The sequence below is a fragment of the Poecilia reticulata genome, linkage group LG19 (assembly GCF_000633615.1).
Source record: "Poecilia reticulata strain Guanapo linkage group LG19, Guppy_female_1.0+MT, whole genome shotgun sequence".
NCBI lineage: Eukaryota > Metazoa > Chordata > Actinopteri > Cyprinodontiformes > Poeciliidae > Poecilia > Poecilia reticulata.
The window spans coordinates 24,489,112-24,508,470 of record NC_024349.1 but is presented as its reverse complement, the minus strand read 5'-3'; the positions used below and the strand labels follow the sequence as shown (position 1 = coordinate 24,508,470).

The following is a 19,359-nucleotide window of genomic DNA, read 5'->3' as shown; positions in this document are numbered from 1 at the left end:
GTATATCAAATACTTAAAAAAAAAAATCAATATTAAGTGATTATTTGCTGAAAACAAGTTCCCATTTCTCGATGAAAGTTACTTGCCAGATCGTTTTGTCTAAATTTAAGTGTACTAAGAAGTTTTTGCTAGAAACCAAACCAAAAATACTTGGTAAGATTTTGTTTATTTGCAGTATGAGAGGGCAGTCAGAGTTAGCTACAGGAATCATGATGAAACCAAAGACAGACAGCCAAAGATACATAAATAAAAGAGGAAGATTTTTGGGCAGCCTTGAAGCTGATTGTTTCAGCACCTTTTGAATAAAATTTCCAAAACAAAATTTAGTTTAGAATTTTATAAATACCGAAAAGAGCCATTTATTTAACCCAAAACATGACTGCATAATGATTTCTTCTTATTAAAGTAGTTTAATGATATGTCATTTGAAGAAGAGTCCTGGACTAACCCCCAATAAAGATTAAATAAACAAATAAAAACACTATCAGCCTGTTTCCAAAAACTAACCTTGGTTTTAATTATGTGCTTTGAACAACAGTGAACAAGAAAAAAATTACAATTTTACAGACATTTGAGAGACACAAAAATAAACTTCTAGATTAATATTTTTGGCATTTCAGGCAGTTAGACCAAAGGAACCACATCCGACAGTAACTTCATGCACACCAGTTCACTTCCACAGACTTGAACTTGACTTTTACTGGATACGCCGCAGTATTTCTGCCTCTCTGTTGGGCTACTCTAACACCGGCACTGGTCGGCCTTCACAGCTCACAAATAACTGCACTTCACGTAGAACTTTTTACGTAGCAAGAAAAAAGGCACTGAGAGATCAGCTTGACCATGCTGCTAGACTCAAAGCAAGTTAACAACAACCAATTGATGTGTTTCATTCCAAAACTAAAATGTTCAAAAGTTCCTGATCACTGAAGTAAATAAAGACGGGTAATTATGTCCTCCATGCAAATGAAAGTCTTCATATTTATATGCAGCAGTTGAGTGGAATGGCAGATTCTCGTTTTTGGAATGAAATGTGTATTTAACATTCAGATGAACAAATTTACAGTCATTACAACCAGACATCCTAAATAGAAATATAAGGATAGCAGTGAAAGGCCTCAAATATATTCTCTACTACATTACAAAATATATTTCCACTTAAAAATACACAGGGTTTTTATTCTTTGTACAAGAATGATAATAAGACACTGTTAAAGAGACATTCATAAATGTGGCTACACTCTTATGGATAATAAGTTGTACAATAGATCCATGATGTGTTATTTGTAGGAACACCCAGTCTCAAAAAAGAACTACTGTAATCAAATAAATTCCATTTATACCACACAGATTTGTAACGAACCATAAAAAAATTCAAAGAAACTGCAAATAACTCACAGGAACTAGCTGCTTCTCCACAAATGCTAACATTTCATGCAAAAAGATGAGATCAGAGAGACAATATTTATCCAACAACATCCATAAAATAAAACTCTGGAGCTCATGTGATACTGCTGGGTCTATCTCAAATCCATGTTACTGCTGGTAGTGACTGTATGCTACCATAGCTGTTCTGGCTAGCTTGAATGCTACATATTAGCTCGACAAAAACAGAGCAGGATTTCACATTTCTTCACAGATCAGTCAGGTTCTTGTACGAAATACAATGTATTATTTGAGTTAAAGAAAGTAAGCCTTCTCTAAGATAGGCTTACTTATCTTATAAGTAAGGTAGGTACTTACATTTCACATTTAGCATCGTGGAACAATTTAGTAAATCGTTTCACTTTAGCTAAATTAGCTAGATGCTCATTAGCTTTACCACTGTTTATACAGCATGTGGTCCACAAAGCTTTACTATAAATGCTAACTACTAGGATTTATATTCATTTTTAACTTTGGAGAGAGATAATAAGCACATTGTAAGCATTAGGTCGTGATGTACAGGTTGACTTATGAAAAGGTTTGTCGGTTTTTCTCCAGGATGTGACACAACGACTGAAGGATTTAAGGCGAAAACACACCAGGAATGTCTCAGTGTGGTGTGTCATCAGCCATGGGTAGTATCTCCATTTATGAGTTATTGAGTTCATAATAGATTTCACCTACTTACTAACTCTATTGAGTACAGCTGCCTTGTTTTTGTGAATAACAAACTACCAGAGGGAAGTTTGTTGCGACTAAAAGACAAAGCGTTTTGTGAATGAGACTTAAAATAGAATAGACTGTTTTAGTAACAAGCTCCTATTTAATAAATAAACTTAAAACAAGAGAATGAATGACAAGCAGAATTTGAACTTTAAAAAAAAAAGTGAGACTTGAGAAAAAATCATTAAGTTCCCTCATTAGATAAAAACATTGGGGGAGAAATCCACATTCGCTTTATCAGTTTGAACTCAGTAAGACATCTATAGTGGGATTTCCATGCCATACAGACTATATAAATCATTAGCGACTAGATTAAAAGTTCCAGTAATGCCAAAAGTCTTTTACTTGAGAGTTAAGATAGATGACGAGAGATAAAGGCAATGCTTGTTTGATTAATTGTGATGGACTGGTGACCTGTCCAGGGTGTACCAGGCCTCTTATGCACTGACCATTGGAGGTAGGCACCATCTCCCCCCGCGACCCACCTAGAACAAGTGGATAGAGACATTGGATGGATGAAACTACAATGTAGACAGAAATTTGTACGTGAATAATTTTGCAGAAAAAGTCAACTCGCTGAGTATTGCATATTGTTTTGCCAAATTTTATGACATCTGTAAATGTTAAGGAAAAAAAAAAAAAAAAAAAAAAACCTGACCAAAACTGTTTGCTTTCTCCTAATGAACCACTGCACACTAAGTAGACCATGGAGGAAAACTCACTGCCCTGTAGTGAAAGGAAACTCATTTAGCAGTGAAGTAAGGTTGCCATTATGAGCTCTTGTTACTATTCAGCTCCATTTGTAGTGAAAGGGGGAAAAGAAGATGCTGCTTTTCCTTCCTTAACCAGCTGCACATTCAACCGTCAAACCGGAGCACAAAGACTAGATTTGACCGGTGTGTATTTCTACTCTTGGCAGTACATGCTCAAAGGTTATTGTTCTGTCTCACGTGAAGCTTAAGGGAGAAAATAATGACATAATAAACTGCTACTCCTGAGGCGCCTTTGTTGAAAGCATTCCTCAAACTCAAAGTGGGCAGCGGGAGAGAAATACCTCTCCTGTCTCTGGGTTTTAAGAAGTTAAGAGTTTTCAAAAACATCAAAATGTCAATACATATAGTTTCAACTGTTTAAGTGTTTTTAAGGAGAAGCCAAAATCAAATACGGCAGCACAGCGCCTCCCGCACCTGTTGCTGCGTGCTCTTGCAGTCACCTTCTAGAAAGACAGATTTGTTGACTTGGAAACGGTTCCAGTCAAGAAAAATGATAGCTGCACAGAGGCACCACCCATCACTCTTACTGGGGTGGGATGTCTGTACAGCAGCGGACTGCTTTAGATTTTACAAACTACAATTAAACCTGTGTTTATACTGTATTTTTGCTAGGGTATCACATCAGGAAATTCTTGAGTTGTTACTCCTCAATAACAATAAGAAAAGTGACTTCAACCTTGATACTATGTCAGAGCTCACCAAAGCCCCCCTCATCTCAATAATACCAGCATCGTTCAAGTCTTCATCAGTGAGTGCTGAGTGGAAACCCACTCAGCTCTGTGACAGTCCAGCAGAAGTCCCCGCTCTGTCACAAAGTGCCCTGATCAGCAGTGAAGAATCCACTTTCCTTCTTTTTCCGTCTTCTCAGTCTGTGAGCCCTCCAACAAACGGCCGCCACAAGCAGCATCACCACGCCGGTGCACAGCAGCGCGACTGACACCACTTTAGTCTGGGGCAGGGTGTTGAAGGTGAATGTCACCCCGGTGCCCGCCATGCCAATCACGAGCGATATCACGCCGAACGGGAAGACGCAGCGGTACCAGGACTTTTCCGTGCCGCCCGTTGCCTGGGCGAGCCTCTCCAGGGTGTGGAGAGACTCCGGGGGTCTGGCCTGCCCCCGTCCGAGGCTGTCCTCCCCGTCGGCTCCCTCTCCGCAGCCGCTCAGGCTCTGGTTTTGATTGTCGGAGTCTTGGAGTGAGGTGTTTGCCTCACCGGTGTTGCCAAAGTCCAGATCTGGGTGAAGGACCGAAGCCGGGGGCTGGCGTCCAGAGGAGCAGCCCATCCCAGAGCTGCCGTCCTTGGGGAGCAGAGTGAGAACGGCTGCCTGACGCTGGTCCTGTCAGCGCGCCTTGTATTGAATGCCACTACACCGCTGCCTCTGACGTAGCGGTAGGATTCTCTGAAGCTGACGCTGACGTTGCTTCTAGTGTTTTTACTCGTAAGGTTTGCTGTCAGCATTTATCTGCAGCAGGAAAGAGAAGAATGAAAAGAGCTGAAAATAGACCAGGAGATGAGAGGGGGGAGGAAAATAGTACAAGATGCATAAAAAAATCACCTTACAAATTAAGTTGTACCTGCAACTTTTACAAAAAAAGAGGCTGAATGGATGAGATGAAACATGAAAGGTGATAAGACAGAGGAAGCACTCACCCTGTTATTTCTCTGTCCATCAATGGGAGATTGCCGCCAGCACAGGCTCGCCTCCTCAGCAGCCTGCATGGTTTGTGTGTTGTGATGTCGATGCTCACAGTCTATATAAGCAAGGGAGGAGAAGGAGGAGACTGTGGGAAGTGTCAGACACGAGTGGAGCATCGGATTGGCTCACTCGACAGACTGATTCGGAGAGGTGGGGTGGTAGAGAGGCTGACCGCTCTGCGCCTCCATTCATCGAATTTAATTCATTATTTAGAGTAATTTGAGATGCTCCTTTGATAGTAGATCATGCATGGTCAGAGGGAACCAATATAAGGGAGGGGATGCTTGCATTAAAAAAGATTAAATGTAATAGTGCTAGGTATAATGAAAATGACAGCAACGTTTTCATGAAAACTCACTTTTATTACTGTCACTAGTTTGTTTGATGAGATGTCTGATGCAAAGTGCTGTAAAACGGTATTTTCCCCTTTCCATTTTTTTTTTGTTAAACAACTGCTATTTCAGATCATCAGTCAAAGTTTTAAATGTGGCTGAATTAAAATAATTATCTAAAGAAAAACGACCCCAAATGGCAGCTACTGATGCCAAGAGCGGCATAACCATTTGTTAAGCTTCAAGATTAATTACTTTTTTGCATGACAAGTTGGCTTGGGTAACTTTTTTTTCTGGATTGTGCCCCCTGCTGGCGCAGTGTGGCCTGGTAATTGTTTGCTCTTCTATTGATGTACTGGAAAGGCAGATATCCAATGATTACATGAAGGTTTGGGGTGTTTGAGGCCAAGAAGGGTTTCCACCACATCCACCAAGAGGCTCTTGTCATCAGCGACTTCTGTGCTAAGGCCGGCATGCCTTCAACATTCTCCTGACTTTTGTTAGGTATTTATTACTCCTGTAATAAATATTTTTATTACAGGGCATAAAACCACAATGTTCTCTGTTATGGTCTTTTAGCCAGGACATAACAAATGGGGGCTCGTCCAAAAGGTCAAAGTTGATTAGAGGTTTGGATTTTTGTGTGCATGTTAAGGCTTTTCATTGATGTCTTTGTTTCCATTTGGATGTATAAATGGTGAAGTCAGCACCGCAGTGTGGGGTGGACACAGCTTTATCAAACAAATTATTTATTTATTTGGACACTATGCAGTGTTTTGGCAGATCACTCTGAACACACCACACTCAGCAGGAATGTCTCTAAAGATTATCTTAAGATCCATTCCCATAATCAGAACGCACTTACGATTGTCGGAAGGGAAATATTACGACAAAAAAATGGTATGAAAATCTTGCAGTGTGAACTAGGCATTAGGGAGAAAGTACTGTTTAAAAATGAAGTTTGAGAATTTTCCGTCTACAATGGAGAGCCATTGTAGACTGAAAATTGTCTACAATGGCTACACATATAGCTTCCATAACCTGTAGCAGATTTCCCATGGGAAAGAATCCTGTCTTTGGACTTATGTTACAATATCAGTAGTGTTCTCAATATGAAAACTATAGTTGTTTCTGGAATGATTGCTTAAATTGTGTTTTTTTTTTTTTTTAATTTTGTTTGATCTGCCAGAGGGGCGGAAGAGCAAGAAATGTAATTAGTGAGGAAGAATACAAATAAAAACAGTGAAATTGGATTTAAGGGATTTTCTTGTAGCAACAGATGTGCAGTTCAGGATTTACATCAAGCCATCCACAAGACATTAATTAAAAATCCTTCGAGCTCCTCTCTCCTTTCCCTCTCTCTCTCTCTCTGTCCTCCAGTTGTACCTTCCTCATTGTGTTCGTCATCCTTGCTCCCCTGCACAAAGACACAGCGGCTAGCTTCCCCACAGTCACCGTCTTTGTCACATTCCTACAGAGTATGTGTTGTTCAGACTACCTAGCCATGTTCAGACAATGTCAGCAGGACACATGAGCCAATGGCAGTGATCCCCTGGGGACAGATCGTATCACCGATAACAGCGTCAGTGAGTGAGTATGTGAGTGTGTGTGTGTGGGCACAGATATTGATGTAGGCCCTCTGTAATTTTCCTGTTTCTCGAGGCATTAAAAGTCTTCCTATCTGCGGAATCTGCCATAATTGTCCAATATCGGATTTGATCTCATCCCTCGCAGGCACTGCTGTGCTCTTGTTGTTTGCGTGAACCTATAAATGGAACGTCTGTAGAGTCAGAGATCTGTATTGCCACGCTCTAGTTGAGCCGCTATTGACGCAGGAACCCCCAAAGGGCACAATGCATAGAAGACTGAAGTTATGTCAGAGTCGACTAAGAGCCGAGTATCTCCTGAAGCTATCCTGATCTGTAGGATGAGGTCACTTGTATTTGTAGATCACCAGCCATAGTTTGTTTACCCTCTACTGTTTTACTGAGGAGAACCTTTCCAGTCACCTTTGCAACCTGGAGGCACGTAATTCTTAAGTGCAGTACAGTTGACCCCCTGGAACAGTTGAAATACACAAATACTTGAGACCCACTCGAATAAAAACACTTGCAACTCCATATTTTAATAATTCACACACCAAATATACCTTAACGTGCATTAGTACACTCAGTGGAAATTTATTTTAGAAGTGACAATCTCCAGTCTTCCTTATTTTCACTCTTGGGGGTACAGCCAATCAGAGCCAAGGACCACATATCTGGATTGGCTCCTTTGCAAATGCTATCCAATAGCTTGTCAGCAGCATTGTGCGTATGCATTTCAGTTTCCCAAGCTGGGTTATCTTTATCACACATATTTTAGATGTGTGCTATGAAAAAAATCAAATAGGTACATTTAAAAAAAATTCATATAACTGTGATCATTTGCAATAATATTATTGTTCCGACATAAATTCTGGAAAATATATATTTTTTAAATAGCGGCTGAACAGATGAGAGCGACACAAAGACCTTACACACTGCCGTCCGCCATGCTGGTGTTCACGCTCTAACAAAGACCAGCTTTGTGCCGAAGATAGCCAAACATACCCCCACACACACACGCACACACGTTGTCCCACCCACTACACACTGGGTCAGTGCAGCTGGTGGTCGTCTATCAGGAAGCGAGGAGAAACACCTCGACAGGAAGTTGGAGCTGATTCGGGTATGTGTATACGCGTCTGGGGGATTGTTAGTTGCAGCAAAACGTGATTGAAAATTACAACACTGATGACAAAAACGGCCAAAACTATGATCTAAATTTTCATTATATTCTCAGAGTTGTACAAGAGCTGCCAGCAAGTTTCTACTTCACATTTCGAAAACACAATAACTCCAAAAGGAGAGGGAGTTCTTTATTACACAAACTGTCTTCCATATTCCAAAATAGGGCAGCTGAATTGTTCCATATTCACAAATATTATCAATATGCACAAAGCATAAGTTGGCCCTTATAGAACTTTGAAATCGGCCTTTCATGCTTTTTTGTTGTAGCTGCAGTTTCTATGATGCCAAATGTTTCATAAAATCAACTTTTATTTAGCCAATCTTTACATAATTTTAATACAAGGTGTTCTTTAAAAGCTTGTTTTACTTTTCCTTTATTCAAACGACCATTTATGTTTAAAGAAATGAAAAAATGAAACTCACACCCATCACCTGTTTTAAACATAGCAAAATCTAAAGCTTTTAAAAAGAGCCCTGCTTATTTATTTTATTACATGAAATGTTGCAATTGTACAGTTAAGTGCGCTTTGTTGCTAATGTTGTATTAAGTGTCTTTGAAATGAATGTCTTTTTATAATGATGTGGATCCTAGGAAGAGTAGCCATGGTTACAGCAATGGCTAATGGAGATCCAAACAAACTGTACATCCACTACCATACGTTAATTCCTCTATTTGGGACAAAATCAGCATCAAGTTTATCAGAAAAACCAACATTAAGCTCACAACAGAGTCACGTTTCTTGTGGGTCCACTAACGTAACGGCTGCTGGAGGGACAGGAACACGACATTTGGTCTGGTGCCGTGATCAGCCTTGGCAGGTTGACCGTTGCCCTGCTGTCAAGCCCATATGGCAACCAAAGTAATGGCCAGTGAGCCTTTGCTTATTCCGCCACCCWCATACATCCTACTGAACAAGCTGTAGCCTGTTCACTTGGGGCGGATTCGATTCCAACTCTGAATGGCACAAATGGCATGTTTTTACTGGCTTGATTGATATTAATTGCTATAATAAGTACGTGTTAAAATTTGTATGTGTTGAATTACTGGTGCTGTTATTTTTTATTATAGTCCTGTTAAGAGATAAAAAGTTGTGTGCTAATACAAGTACTTTTTGTCAATGTGAGCTTAACTTTTCAATAAACATGTCCCAATATGTGCTTTCAATGTACTGAATGCATCAACAGAAAGCCAAACATAAAACATGAGGTTCCCATCTTCCTCTTCAAGGGGCAGTAGTATGTATTTTCCAGCCACATAGTGACATTTTATAGCATAATCAAGTAATTATGTTACTTTCAGTTGTAATAAAAAAGCTGTATGTATCAAATATGAGACTTAGAAGAAATTGGACTTTGTAATTTTAACACCTTAACATTGGGCCTCTGTCTCTTTAAGAAACTTCTGCTCTTTCGGAAACTCCATCTTCAGGAAGTCATCACAACATGGCTCCTCTATTAAGCCTTTAACAAAGATTTTTGCAGAGATTCACTGAGAAGTAGCCTGTCTAATGGTGCAGTTCCACCAGGTGTTTGTTAATTGCTGCTGGCTAGTCTGAAGGAGCCAAGAGTGGACGCTAGAAACTTGGAAACCACAGCTCTGAGGATTAGTTTTTGATGGACATAACATTGTAACATGATGTAAAGCTCAAAAAAGTTGATTTAACGTGATGACGTCCTTTTAAGGACTTGAAATCCTTTCTGTGAACATCTTAAACAACCCAGATTGAAAACAAGTTTGACTTTATGCCAACAACGTGGACAAAGCTCTTATTGTAGTTACAGACAGCCCAGTTCCAGCAACCAAACTCCACCAGCAGCCTTTGGGAAATGTTTCTAGTCATGATAACTCAATTTTAGAATTGAAATTGGTAAGATTAATGCAGTTTTGTGTTTGGTATTAAAGAAAGATATTAAAATCTGAATGGGAAAAAATAATTTAAAGAAATAGCAAAAAGATATGACTGAAAGAATATATTGTTACAAAAATTTTTGAATTTTGTTGTATTTTTGCTTAAATTCATATACTACAAATCAAATAGCAGGTAAGTGGTACAGCTTGCAGAATATCCCTCTAAAAATACCAATATATTAAAATCTTAATTTTAAACCAGAAACTTAAAAACAAGATTTAGAAACCATAATGGTGTCCAAGTCAGTCGCTTAGATACAGATTTTGTGAGCAAAGTAAAGAGCATGTGGCTGCATTCAATTAACTTACAAATTTCAGCAACACAAGATTTGTTATACGTCAAATGCTGTTGTCCAAGTGGAAAACCCACAAAACAAAGGTTTATCTCTGTGGACAGCAGATAAAAAAAATATTTAAAAAAAATACAAGAACTTAAGGGAATAGAATTAGTCACGTAAGCCTGTTGTACATTTGTGCTAACGCATCTTTTTCTGTCGCCCACCTGCACACCCAGGGGAACAATGGCTGCCTGCAGAGCGTCTCCTCGCCTTAATAAGGTTGAGGATCTCTCCACCTCCRCGTCGCACATCAATACCTCCAACAGGAGTCTTTTGCTGTTGGGAGATAACGGGGGAGGACAAAGAAACCCTTGAGAATGGTACAAGAAAAACCGGAACAAAGCCGAAATAATTAAGCCTAAATGAGTTTGGCACGGAGAGAAATGAGCTCGGCGCTGAAGACAGCTGCACAAAGCAAATTAATTTCAATAGGCAAACTCTAAACTAAGGCGTCTAAAAATATATTAGTCAAAGATTAAGAAACGGTTGTTGGTTAAGGTGGGTTTAGTTTTAGGTTCACAGTGGTCAAAAAGCGAGGACGAAAACTACCACCATGAGGGGTGATGTTACCGGTTAGTAAAAAGAAAAATAAAGGTTTTTATTAAAATACAAATTTAAAAAAATTTGATTTTCATCTGGCGGCGAAACTCTAATGAATTAATTTAACTGCAATTAGTCAAAATTTAGCTTATTTTGTTGATAGATGGTTTTTGATTGTTTCAATTCAAAAAATCCTTTTTTTCTGCTAAATTCCAGAATAAGTAAACATATGAGCTCAACAACAAAGATATTTATTGTTTTTGATATGTTATTTATTTTATTCAACCATCAGATTGGTGCACAGACCGAATCTATCGTAGCCAGGTATGATAGATTCTTTAGCGTCGGAGACGTCTGTGCTGCTGCTGCTGCATATTTAGCTTTATTGATTAGCCATCACTATCTACACTAACTGTTTGAAGAATTAAAATTAGTATGAATTACAACAGCATTTAATTTCCCTTCAAGTGGGGATCAATAAAGTATTTTTGAATTGAATTAGAATTTAATTGAGATGCTATTTTAGGCTTGAATAGCTTCACTAACAGGCTAAACTCCTTTTAGCCCAACTTACATTAGTCGTTTCCAGTCCCAGCAGATTTGAAGCAAAAATTAAACACCAGTCGGCCAAAAGAAGAGATTTTGTCGGCCATCAATGTCTCTTGTGTGTCAGATTTACGGGTGTACCAGAAACACAGATATATAAAGGTTCCAGGGTTGGGACTTTTGCATATAAAAAAGGGATTAAATGCATTGAAATTTTTATTTTATTTATTTATTTTAATCAAAATTAACGTGTTAATTTTGAATAAACGCCCCAATATGGGCTAACAATTTTATCACAGTTTTATCACAATAGTACCCGTTTTAATTATAAGACAGGTACTATTGTGATGACAATAAAAATGATAAATTTATGTAATAATTTTTTTAAGGTAAATGCATGACGGAAAACATAAATACTGACATTTCTATTTAAAATAATCTTCAGGACACCATATTCTTAAGTGTGTTTTATATCACTAAAATGCATAAAGAGACTCCATTTAATCATATTTTTGAAATCATTGCCATTTATTTATGCTCTCGTGAAAAAAAAATTATTAAATTTTTTTAACACCGCTAGAATTTATTGTGACGATAACTTAAAAATCTTGTGACAAGAAATGTATCACAAAAAGTAATAAACGATACAATAAATGCCCATCAATAGCACTAACTTTTATAAAGTGACAAGATATATATATATATATATATATATATATATATCTTGTCACTTATGTTATAGGTCAGATGGATCAGTTTCATGTTTCTCACAAGTCAGTAGAAGTCAAATGAACACCGATGAAAACTTTCAAAGTGTGCAACCTTAGGCCATGCTATCTGATGCACTGAGCATTAATTATCTCACACAGTGCAGGAACTCAATTAAATAAATTAGATTATAGCAGTTTATAATGTTAAAGGAAAGTACTATGAGTCTCAAAAGGACAGACGCTCTAGTTTTGATTTCATTATAAGACATTAAATATACAAAACAAGTGGGAACAGTTTGGAAAAACAGAAATGGGGTGTATAAGAAACTCGTCTAATGCCATGTTATCTTTTCAGAAACTGTTATGCATTTCATCTCTTCCTAAAAAGGTCAGCGCGCGTTTTGTTTGCGTCTACATTATTATCCCTATTCAGCGTCGAAGCCACGAGGAGCTCACGGATTGCCTCTGCTGCCTTCATTCAATTAAAAACTCGCTCATTGTTCTGCTGCATCCTTTCCCGTCGATGTGGAGAGACAAGAACTGCTGGATTCAAAAGGAGAATAAACACCGGGCGCGGATATCACTGTACATATCACCGCTCCTGCAACCAAAACCAGTCTCCGTCTCTTTGTTGTCCACAGCTACTCCCGGTGACTCATCCAATACTCCAAGTTCCACAGAAACAAAACCATCACGACTTGGATTTACGACAAGTTGTGGGCGTGTAAGTGTACAGTCTGCTGATAAAAAATGCTGGTCATGTACTCTGGCTAAAGACAAAGAGGTCAGAGAGCGGGTATGCCAATTGTCCAGGACGTTTCAGCGTTTCTATTTTGGGTTTTGTCACCGAGTTCTGCTCGTTTTCAAAGCGGCACACCTCACTGTAGAAGAGCCGGAGAGCCTTGAACTACAACGGTTAACATTTCTAAAACAAAAGCTCGGCTAATTGGTCTCGTATACAGGGGTCAAGCTGTTGTGCGGCGCTACGCTTTGTGAATCATTCTGCTTGAAATCGAGAGCTGCACACTCCATCTGAACCTTTGAAGCACTTCTAAGTTAATTACGTCTATATGAGTGGAAATGTGTCTGAAATTTAATTTCACGTCAAGCTGTGACAATAAAGACCTGTGTTATGATCCCAGGGAGTCATTTATGTTTGTTCCTTTCTTTATTGCCTCTTTGGCACGTTATTATTGCTTTAAAGGTCTTGCCGTATTTTGTTCACTCCTCTGTATTTAATATATTCATTTATTCTTGTGATTTTTATGTGTGTTTTAGGATTTTGTCTTCTTTGATTAGCAATGTTGATTGTTCAATTATTTGAGCAATAAAGCTTCCTGGAACAAATTTTCAGAAAACTGTGAAACTGCCAAAAACACTGAATCCCTTTACGTTTTAAACCCCCCATCTGTTTAGAGTTGCCTTTGTTTAGTAGAAAATGGAACAGCAGATGGGTTTACATTGACCGTGTAATGTAATTTGATATTTTTGGGGGGGGGGGGGGGGAGATTAGCTTAATGGAAACGGACAATTTCGAAAAAACACGTATTTCGCTAAAGAATTTTGGCACTAGGATCAGGTGGCTTTGCAAACCCCAAAGAAGACGATTCTCCATCTGTCCTGTGGATTTCCCATCTTCACAATTAAGCCGTAACACACATAACAATGACTACCATACATTCAAATACAATTTTTAAAAGCTCAATCTGTTTCCACTTTATCTCCAGGAAATTGCACCTCAGCCAGGGAGGAGACGATAACGCGTCAGTCCGACCGTCCAAAACAAAGCTCTGCGTGTCGTGAAACTAAATTTCTGACTGCCATCAGCTTATCATTACGGATAATGACCCAATGAAGCAGGGGAGAGCCGTGGGCCACCGGTCAGATGATGACTCACTCAATTTGTGAAGTCTATTACAGGCAGGCAGAAAAAAAGCTTCCTCTTCTTCCTTCTTTAAAACGTTCTTTTTAAAGCACGCGGCACGTACAACGTAGGCGGCAGAAAGGGAAAATGAGGTTATGAGTAAAACGTTCACTCCTCCTCAACATGAAATAGAAAATGACTTTCTTGGGTTGTAAAAGTGAAGAAAGAACTTCAACTCACCAACACCCTCTGGAACGAACACCTGGTGTCCTTCCGAATCCAATTAATGAGGTCAGTAGCTGCGTTTTCATTACAAAACGTGTTTAAATCTGTGTCTATGCGCTGCTAATGTTAGGGGGAAAAGAACAAAACAATTTTTCCAATTACGCTGTTTCCATTAAATAAGAAATTAAATTATAATCACACGTGAATAAGCTTGAACATTACAAGTATGTATGGTGGTGATGGATGTGAACAGCTAAACAGTTAAGTGTTTATCGTCTCACTCTTTAGAGCTTATACTTGGGAGCGGCTACGTATATAAAGAAGACTTATGGAGTCAACACGTTAGAGTGACACGCAAGTTTTAATGAACTGCTTAATGGTGTGAGAGTTCTGGTGGAGCYAGCTGCAAATCATCATGCTCCTTCCACTTCCTGTTGTCTCTCGATCACGTGACTCACATGATGTGAAAAAAAGGGTTTCTATTGCAGTTTTGCGAAATAAAACTATTTCCATACAGCTGAAAAATCACCTAACGCAAGCACGTTTTATCAAAATTGTTGCGTTTAGATTAAAAAAATGGATTTATCATGTTTTCTGCACTATAAGGCGCACCTTCAATGAACGGCCTATTTTAAAACTCTTTTCATATGTAAAGCGCATAGAATAGACGCTTTAGTTTGGGTTGCCAATTTGTTCCGTACTCTATTGTTACACATCCACATTTGTAAAGAAGTGGTCCCCAAGTACTTCATATAGTAGTCTGCCCCAGTCGTTGTTTCACTCACGGTGTTGGTGTTGCGATATTGTGCCCAACTACTTTCTGGGTAACGCAGACCAACCTACACGCTGCCGCCACAGTCTCTGTCTCTCTTCCCCCGTCCCTCCCTCCCCCTGGCTTTAAATGTATTATCAAACTTTATTAACAAACCAGCATTCTGACAACTATCCCAGCATGCACCGCGCACTTCTTCTACGGGGGAAAATGAAGTCGGCGGCTGCTTACCGTAGTTGCTAGACCTGTTGTGGCTCAATATTGGTCCATATATAAGGCGCACTGGATTATAAGGCGCACTGTCGGCTTTTGAGGAAATTGAAGGTTTTTAGGTGCGCCTTATAGTGCGGAAAATACGGTACCTAATTCGAATTTGCGMAATTTTATGGTGGATAGTGCTTCTTACCTCCAGGTCTCCCTTTCTCAGGTTTTCCTATAGTCACTATCCTCACTCTGGTATAAAGCGGCTCATTTTGTTAAAAGGACCCACTGCCATGATTCGTCAGCCCTCTGTCATTTACAGGATGGTGTGTTTCTCTGGTTTGACCTCTCYGTATCGGCCGCCACTCAGTGTGTTTTCTACGCCTCCCTCCAAGCTACCTTTGTGTCTGGAAATAGCGCAAAATTATCTACCCCAGTTCCACTTATTATTTATTCAGGCTCGTTCTGCGGCTCATCTCTTTATGCAGCTCCTTGGCGGGCATTTACAGAGCTGAAAATAACGGATAATTATAGAACAAAACCTCGCTGGAAACCAGAAAAAATGTAATCCTACTTCTGCATTGAACTATAACTTTTTGGTTATTTTAAGTTACAATTACAGTCTTCAGTGTATTGCTTTGCTGTTCAATGTATTGTGATAGACAAACAAAAAGTGGTGAATAATTGTGAAGTTGAAGCAAAATGCCGAATGTTTTTCAACTCTTTTTTACAAATAAAAAAATCCCTTCCTAAAAATTTCTACTCTTATTGGGTGTGTTCGTACAAGTTTTGCAGACTTAGGGACTGAACATTTTATGTATTTTGCTCCACAACAAGAGCTAAGGATCAGTCACAACATCGAATTTGATGTTTGGTCATCAAAAATTGACTTATAAGAATCTTCATGAGATCCAAAATGTGTTGGAAAAAACAGAGACTGCCACTTAAGGCTATGATTCAGTGAGACTTATGTAGCAGTTGAAGTAGTATTTCACCCCCTTTCTTAACACCTGCAGAGCCCTGTCTTCTGTTGTTTTACATGGTCTAGAAACAACCTGCTAAATTCAGCTTTTCATAGTATTTTTTTCCACCAGCGGTTAGCTGAGCGGTTTCAGACGGTGATTGACAAGATTGTTCTCAGATACAAGGTGTAAAATCAGCCTTTTCACAAATCCTTGTGTACAGTGTGGCATCAACATGYCTGCTCGAGTTCTGTGCTTATTATGCTCACATTTACGATGCTTAGCAACAGTATTGTTAACAAGATAATTGAGCTGCTTTTGTTCTCAGTTTGACAGACAGATCACATTGTCTCTCCGAAGCCGTTGTTCTTTGCTGTGTTGTTTGGAAAAAAAAGACTAAACAGACATCTGAGTATCGTAGCCTCAAACGACTTCAGTCAGGCATTTTGGGATCTATTGCAGTAAATCATGGGAGCTGTAGTGTTTTCTTATTGATTGAAATCAACATTTCCCAAAAAAATAAAGCATTTAACCTCACTGACCACTTTTCTTAAGATTTTGGCWTAAATGGTTCTTTTCTACTAGCACCTACTCAGTGTGACTAACTGGTTAAWAGTGTTTTCGACTAGAAATAGCCATGTGGTACCAGACTCTATATTTTAGAATCTACTTTGTTCTTAGTTCTTGGTTCCAAGCAGTGTTGCTAAGCCCGCTTATTACAAACGACTTTGGAGTTGGTTTTTTCTAAAGTTGCGTGCAAATTGAATGAGTTGCGGTTTTTTGAGCTTGTCTTGAATGTTAAGTTGCGTATTTGGGCTTGACTTTCTTTCCAAAGAAAAAGATGATCTCCCACCTCCCCACAATGAAGCAAAAACACTCATATTAGGTCGTTTGCTGTGGYATAGTCTATACTCTATACGTTATAAAAGCACTTTACAATCTCTTGGAAATCCCTAGATAACTTGGTCCAACAGAACTAGGTGACGCCACAAACGCATCAAACTCGGGGGAAGCATTTAGCTTAGCCTGCTAGCATTTCAGCATTGTCACAATGCGAGYTACCATTAGCTACTAACATTAGACTAACTAAATGGTGGACAAGCAAGCAGCATTTGCTTAAAAAAAAAACCAGGAAGCAGAATTATCTCTCTTTCTCCACATTGACGAAGCCCAGAAGATCCATTTCCCGTTAACRTTCAGCTTTGCCTCCTGTCTGCTTGCACTTGGGTCTCCAAGCACGACTWGTGCCATTAGGGATTTTATGTCAACCTCTTTATCCAGGCTATTATTTTTAAATGGAAGGATTTCTGCAGATAACTGAATGGCTAAATGTTTTCCAGCAAAGTTGGTCTTTTTTTWATTTTTTTTATCCTTTTGAGATTTGAAGTTCTGTCTTTCACTGCAAATGGTAGATTTTAATATGTTTGTGTTGCCAGTCTTTTGGAAATCTCCGAGTCGAGCTAGAGCTCGATATTCTTTAGCAAACACACACCGGGAATAGAACYGCTGTTTGCAGTTATTGATGTGAGCCACACTGGTGGTAGAAAAAGTGGAGAATTTAAAGCGTTTTCCGTTTAAGGGAATCTGGGCTGAAACATTGTCAGTGCACACATTCAGTCAATACCTGATTAATGGAGTGCAAAGTCAAAAGTGGATTGCAGAGAAAAGCAATAAGAAGAAAGGAAAGAGTTTTTATCAGCAGCATCTGAAGGATTTAATAGAGAGTTGAGCTCATACATCGCCCTGCCATTAAGTATCTATAATGTACATATCTATTTGGCTAATGATAGCACAGATTTTGTGGTACTTTTTTCAGCATTTTCTCTCAGGCAGTTCCGTTTCAGTGTCTGATAAGCAGAACATTTTCTTGCTGCCTGTTTTATTGATGTTGATTTTTTTTTTCCACTTCTATATTTAGGCTGAGTTTTTCTTGGTGTTCGTTGGGGAGATTGAACAACTCGGTGCAGCTGGTTTGTCTGAAATGTTGGATGGCTGCTGGTAGGAAARCAGAAGGAAGGCAGACTGCAGACTGAATGCTAACCCCAACATTGTGTCACGCCGTCATTAACCAAGCTTGGTTTCTGAATGCAATATTAGGCTATGCACAACAAAAGCACCAATACAAAGAAACAGAAGTCGGTGTTGAATGATTTTGAATTTTTCCAAGTTTTGTCACTTTATAACGGTCAAACTTTCCATAATTTTTTTTTGCTTTTTATCTCATAGAGCAAGTGATTAATTAAAAAGTGGGAGCAAATAATTTTCAGGACATGCTGCTTTATTTTGAAGAAGCCACKGTATCTTTGGTGTGTATGAATGAATATTAAGTAGGGAACGTGCAAGACGAGACTGAGTTTACAAGGACGAGATTTCATTATTACTTTCAAAAACAGTTCCAAGATCAAATATATTCTTCAATAAGGCTTTTATTCTGCTTCTTTATTATTATTTTACCACCAACTCACCAAACTGATACCTTTCTTTTTCAGATTTCTTTTAATCTCTTCAGACATTAAGACCAACAATTCATGAGCTGCCGTTTCCCAGTTGAACTTAATGGGCTGCGCTGTGATTGTAACACAGTTCAACGTACCGCCATCGTTGTTATCACRATGTTTGGGCTTTTAGGGTGCTGTCATAYCTTAAAGTCCGGTGTACTTGGTTTGACTCTGGTCCAAAATTGCAACAGCTGTAACATTTTCCAGCTGCTGCGGTTCGCTTTCACATTGCATTGTGTCAAACTCCTTGAACAACCTGTTCCCCTGCTCGCCTGTGGTGGCGCTGCACCAAGAACCACTGAAAGAAACAACAGGAAAACCTCTGAAGACACTGAGCGCAACTTCCTTCTTCAGGTAATGTCAACAAAAATGGAGTRGTGTGAGATAAAGCAGTTGGAGGATTTCTRGCAAAGGACTACAACTTATTTCTTCCTCTATTACTAGCCTTTCGCGTTTGTTTTGGTTGCATTTACCYAGAATGCCCTGCACTGTTGCCCGCTTCCTGCTTCCGGTTTCCAACTGCTTCAGAGTTCACTTCATCCAAACAGAGACCTCATTTCCTCTGTCTGTTCTCTTCCCCAGCTGCTTCTACTCCCCTCTGATTAGCTCTCCAGGTTTCTTTGTCTCTTCCATCTCTCCCTCAGTATTTAAGTTCTTCTCTTTCCTTCACTGCGGGGTTCCTCAGTTCACCCATCTCGTCTCCGCTTCTCCYGTTTCTCTGCCTGTCCGCTCTGTTCCTGACATTCCAACTTGCGAGTTTCATGTCTATCATCGTCATTAAAACGTCTTCATATCACGATTCTTCAGAGCTCCGGCTTGCAATTGGATCCGATCTCAAACAACCAGGAAATTCCATTGGGGTTTTTGGCACCTCACCAGGTTCAGGTGCATTTTTGGAAAGGAAAAACCTTTAGTTTATCGACCAAAGTTCTAAGCGTTAATCCAACCGTGTTGTTTGTGTTTAACAATCCTTGATTCAATATTTGCTCTCCGGGAAGAGCTTCAGGTTCACCACACCACCTGGATACATTACACACAAACAGTGGATAGACAGATATTTATGCACTTCTCACT

General features: G+C 39.2%; 1 protein-coding gene across 3 annotated transcripts; it reads right to left on the bottom strand.

Annotated features, from left to right (window-relative positions):
- Positions 1-93: 93 nt before the first annotated feature.
- On the bottom strand, positions 94-14,343 carry LOC103482041 (transmembrane protein 100). 3 transcript variants are annotated; one of them, XM_017301698.1, is made up of 4 exons: positions 13,868-14,343; positions 10,132-10,243; positions 4,572-4,672; positions 4,357-4,383 (listed from the first exon to the last, which is right to left on the bottom strand). In XM_017301698.1, the coding sequence occupies exons 1-4, from the start codon at positions 13,936-13,938 to the stop codon at positions 4,380-4,382; spliced, it is 288 nt and encodes a 95-aa protein (XP_017157187.1). In that variant the 5' UTR covers positions 13,939-14,343; the 3' UTR covers positions 4,357-4,379. The 3 variants fall into 3 exon arrangements, with proteins under 3 accessions (XP_017157185.1, XP_017157186.1, XP_017157187.1); XM_017301696.1 differs by lacking the exons at positions 10,132-10,243; positions 13,868-14,343 and having other exon boundaries at positions 94-4,383; XM_017301697.1 differs by lacking the exons at positions 10,132-10,243; positions 13,868-14,343 and having other exon boundaries at positions 94-4,413; positions 4,572-4,654.
- Positions 14,344-19,359: the final 5,016 nt, after the last annotated feature.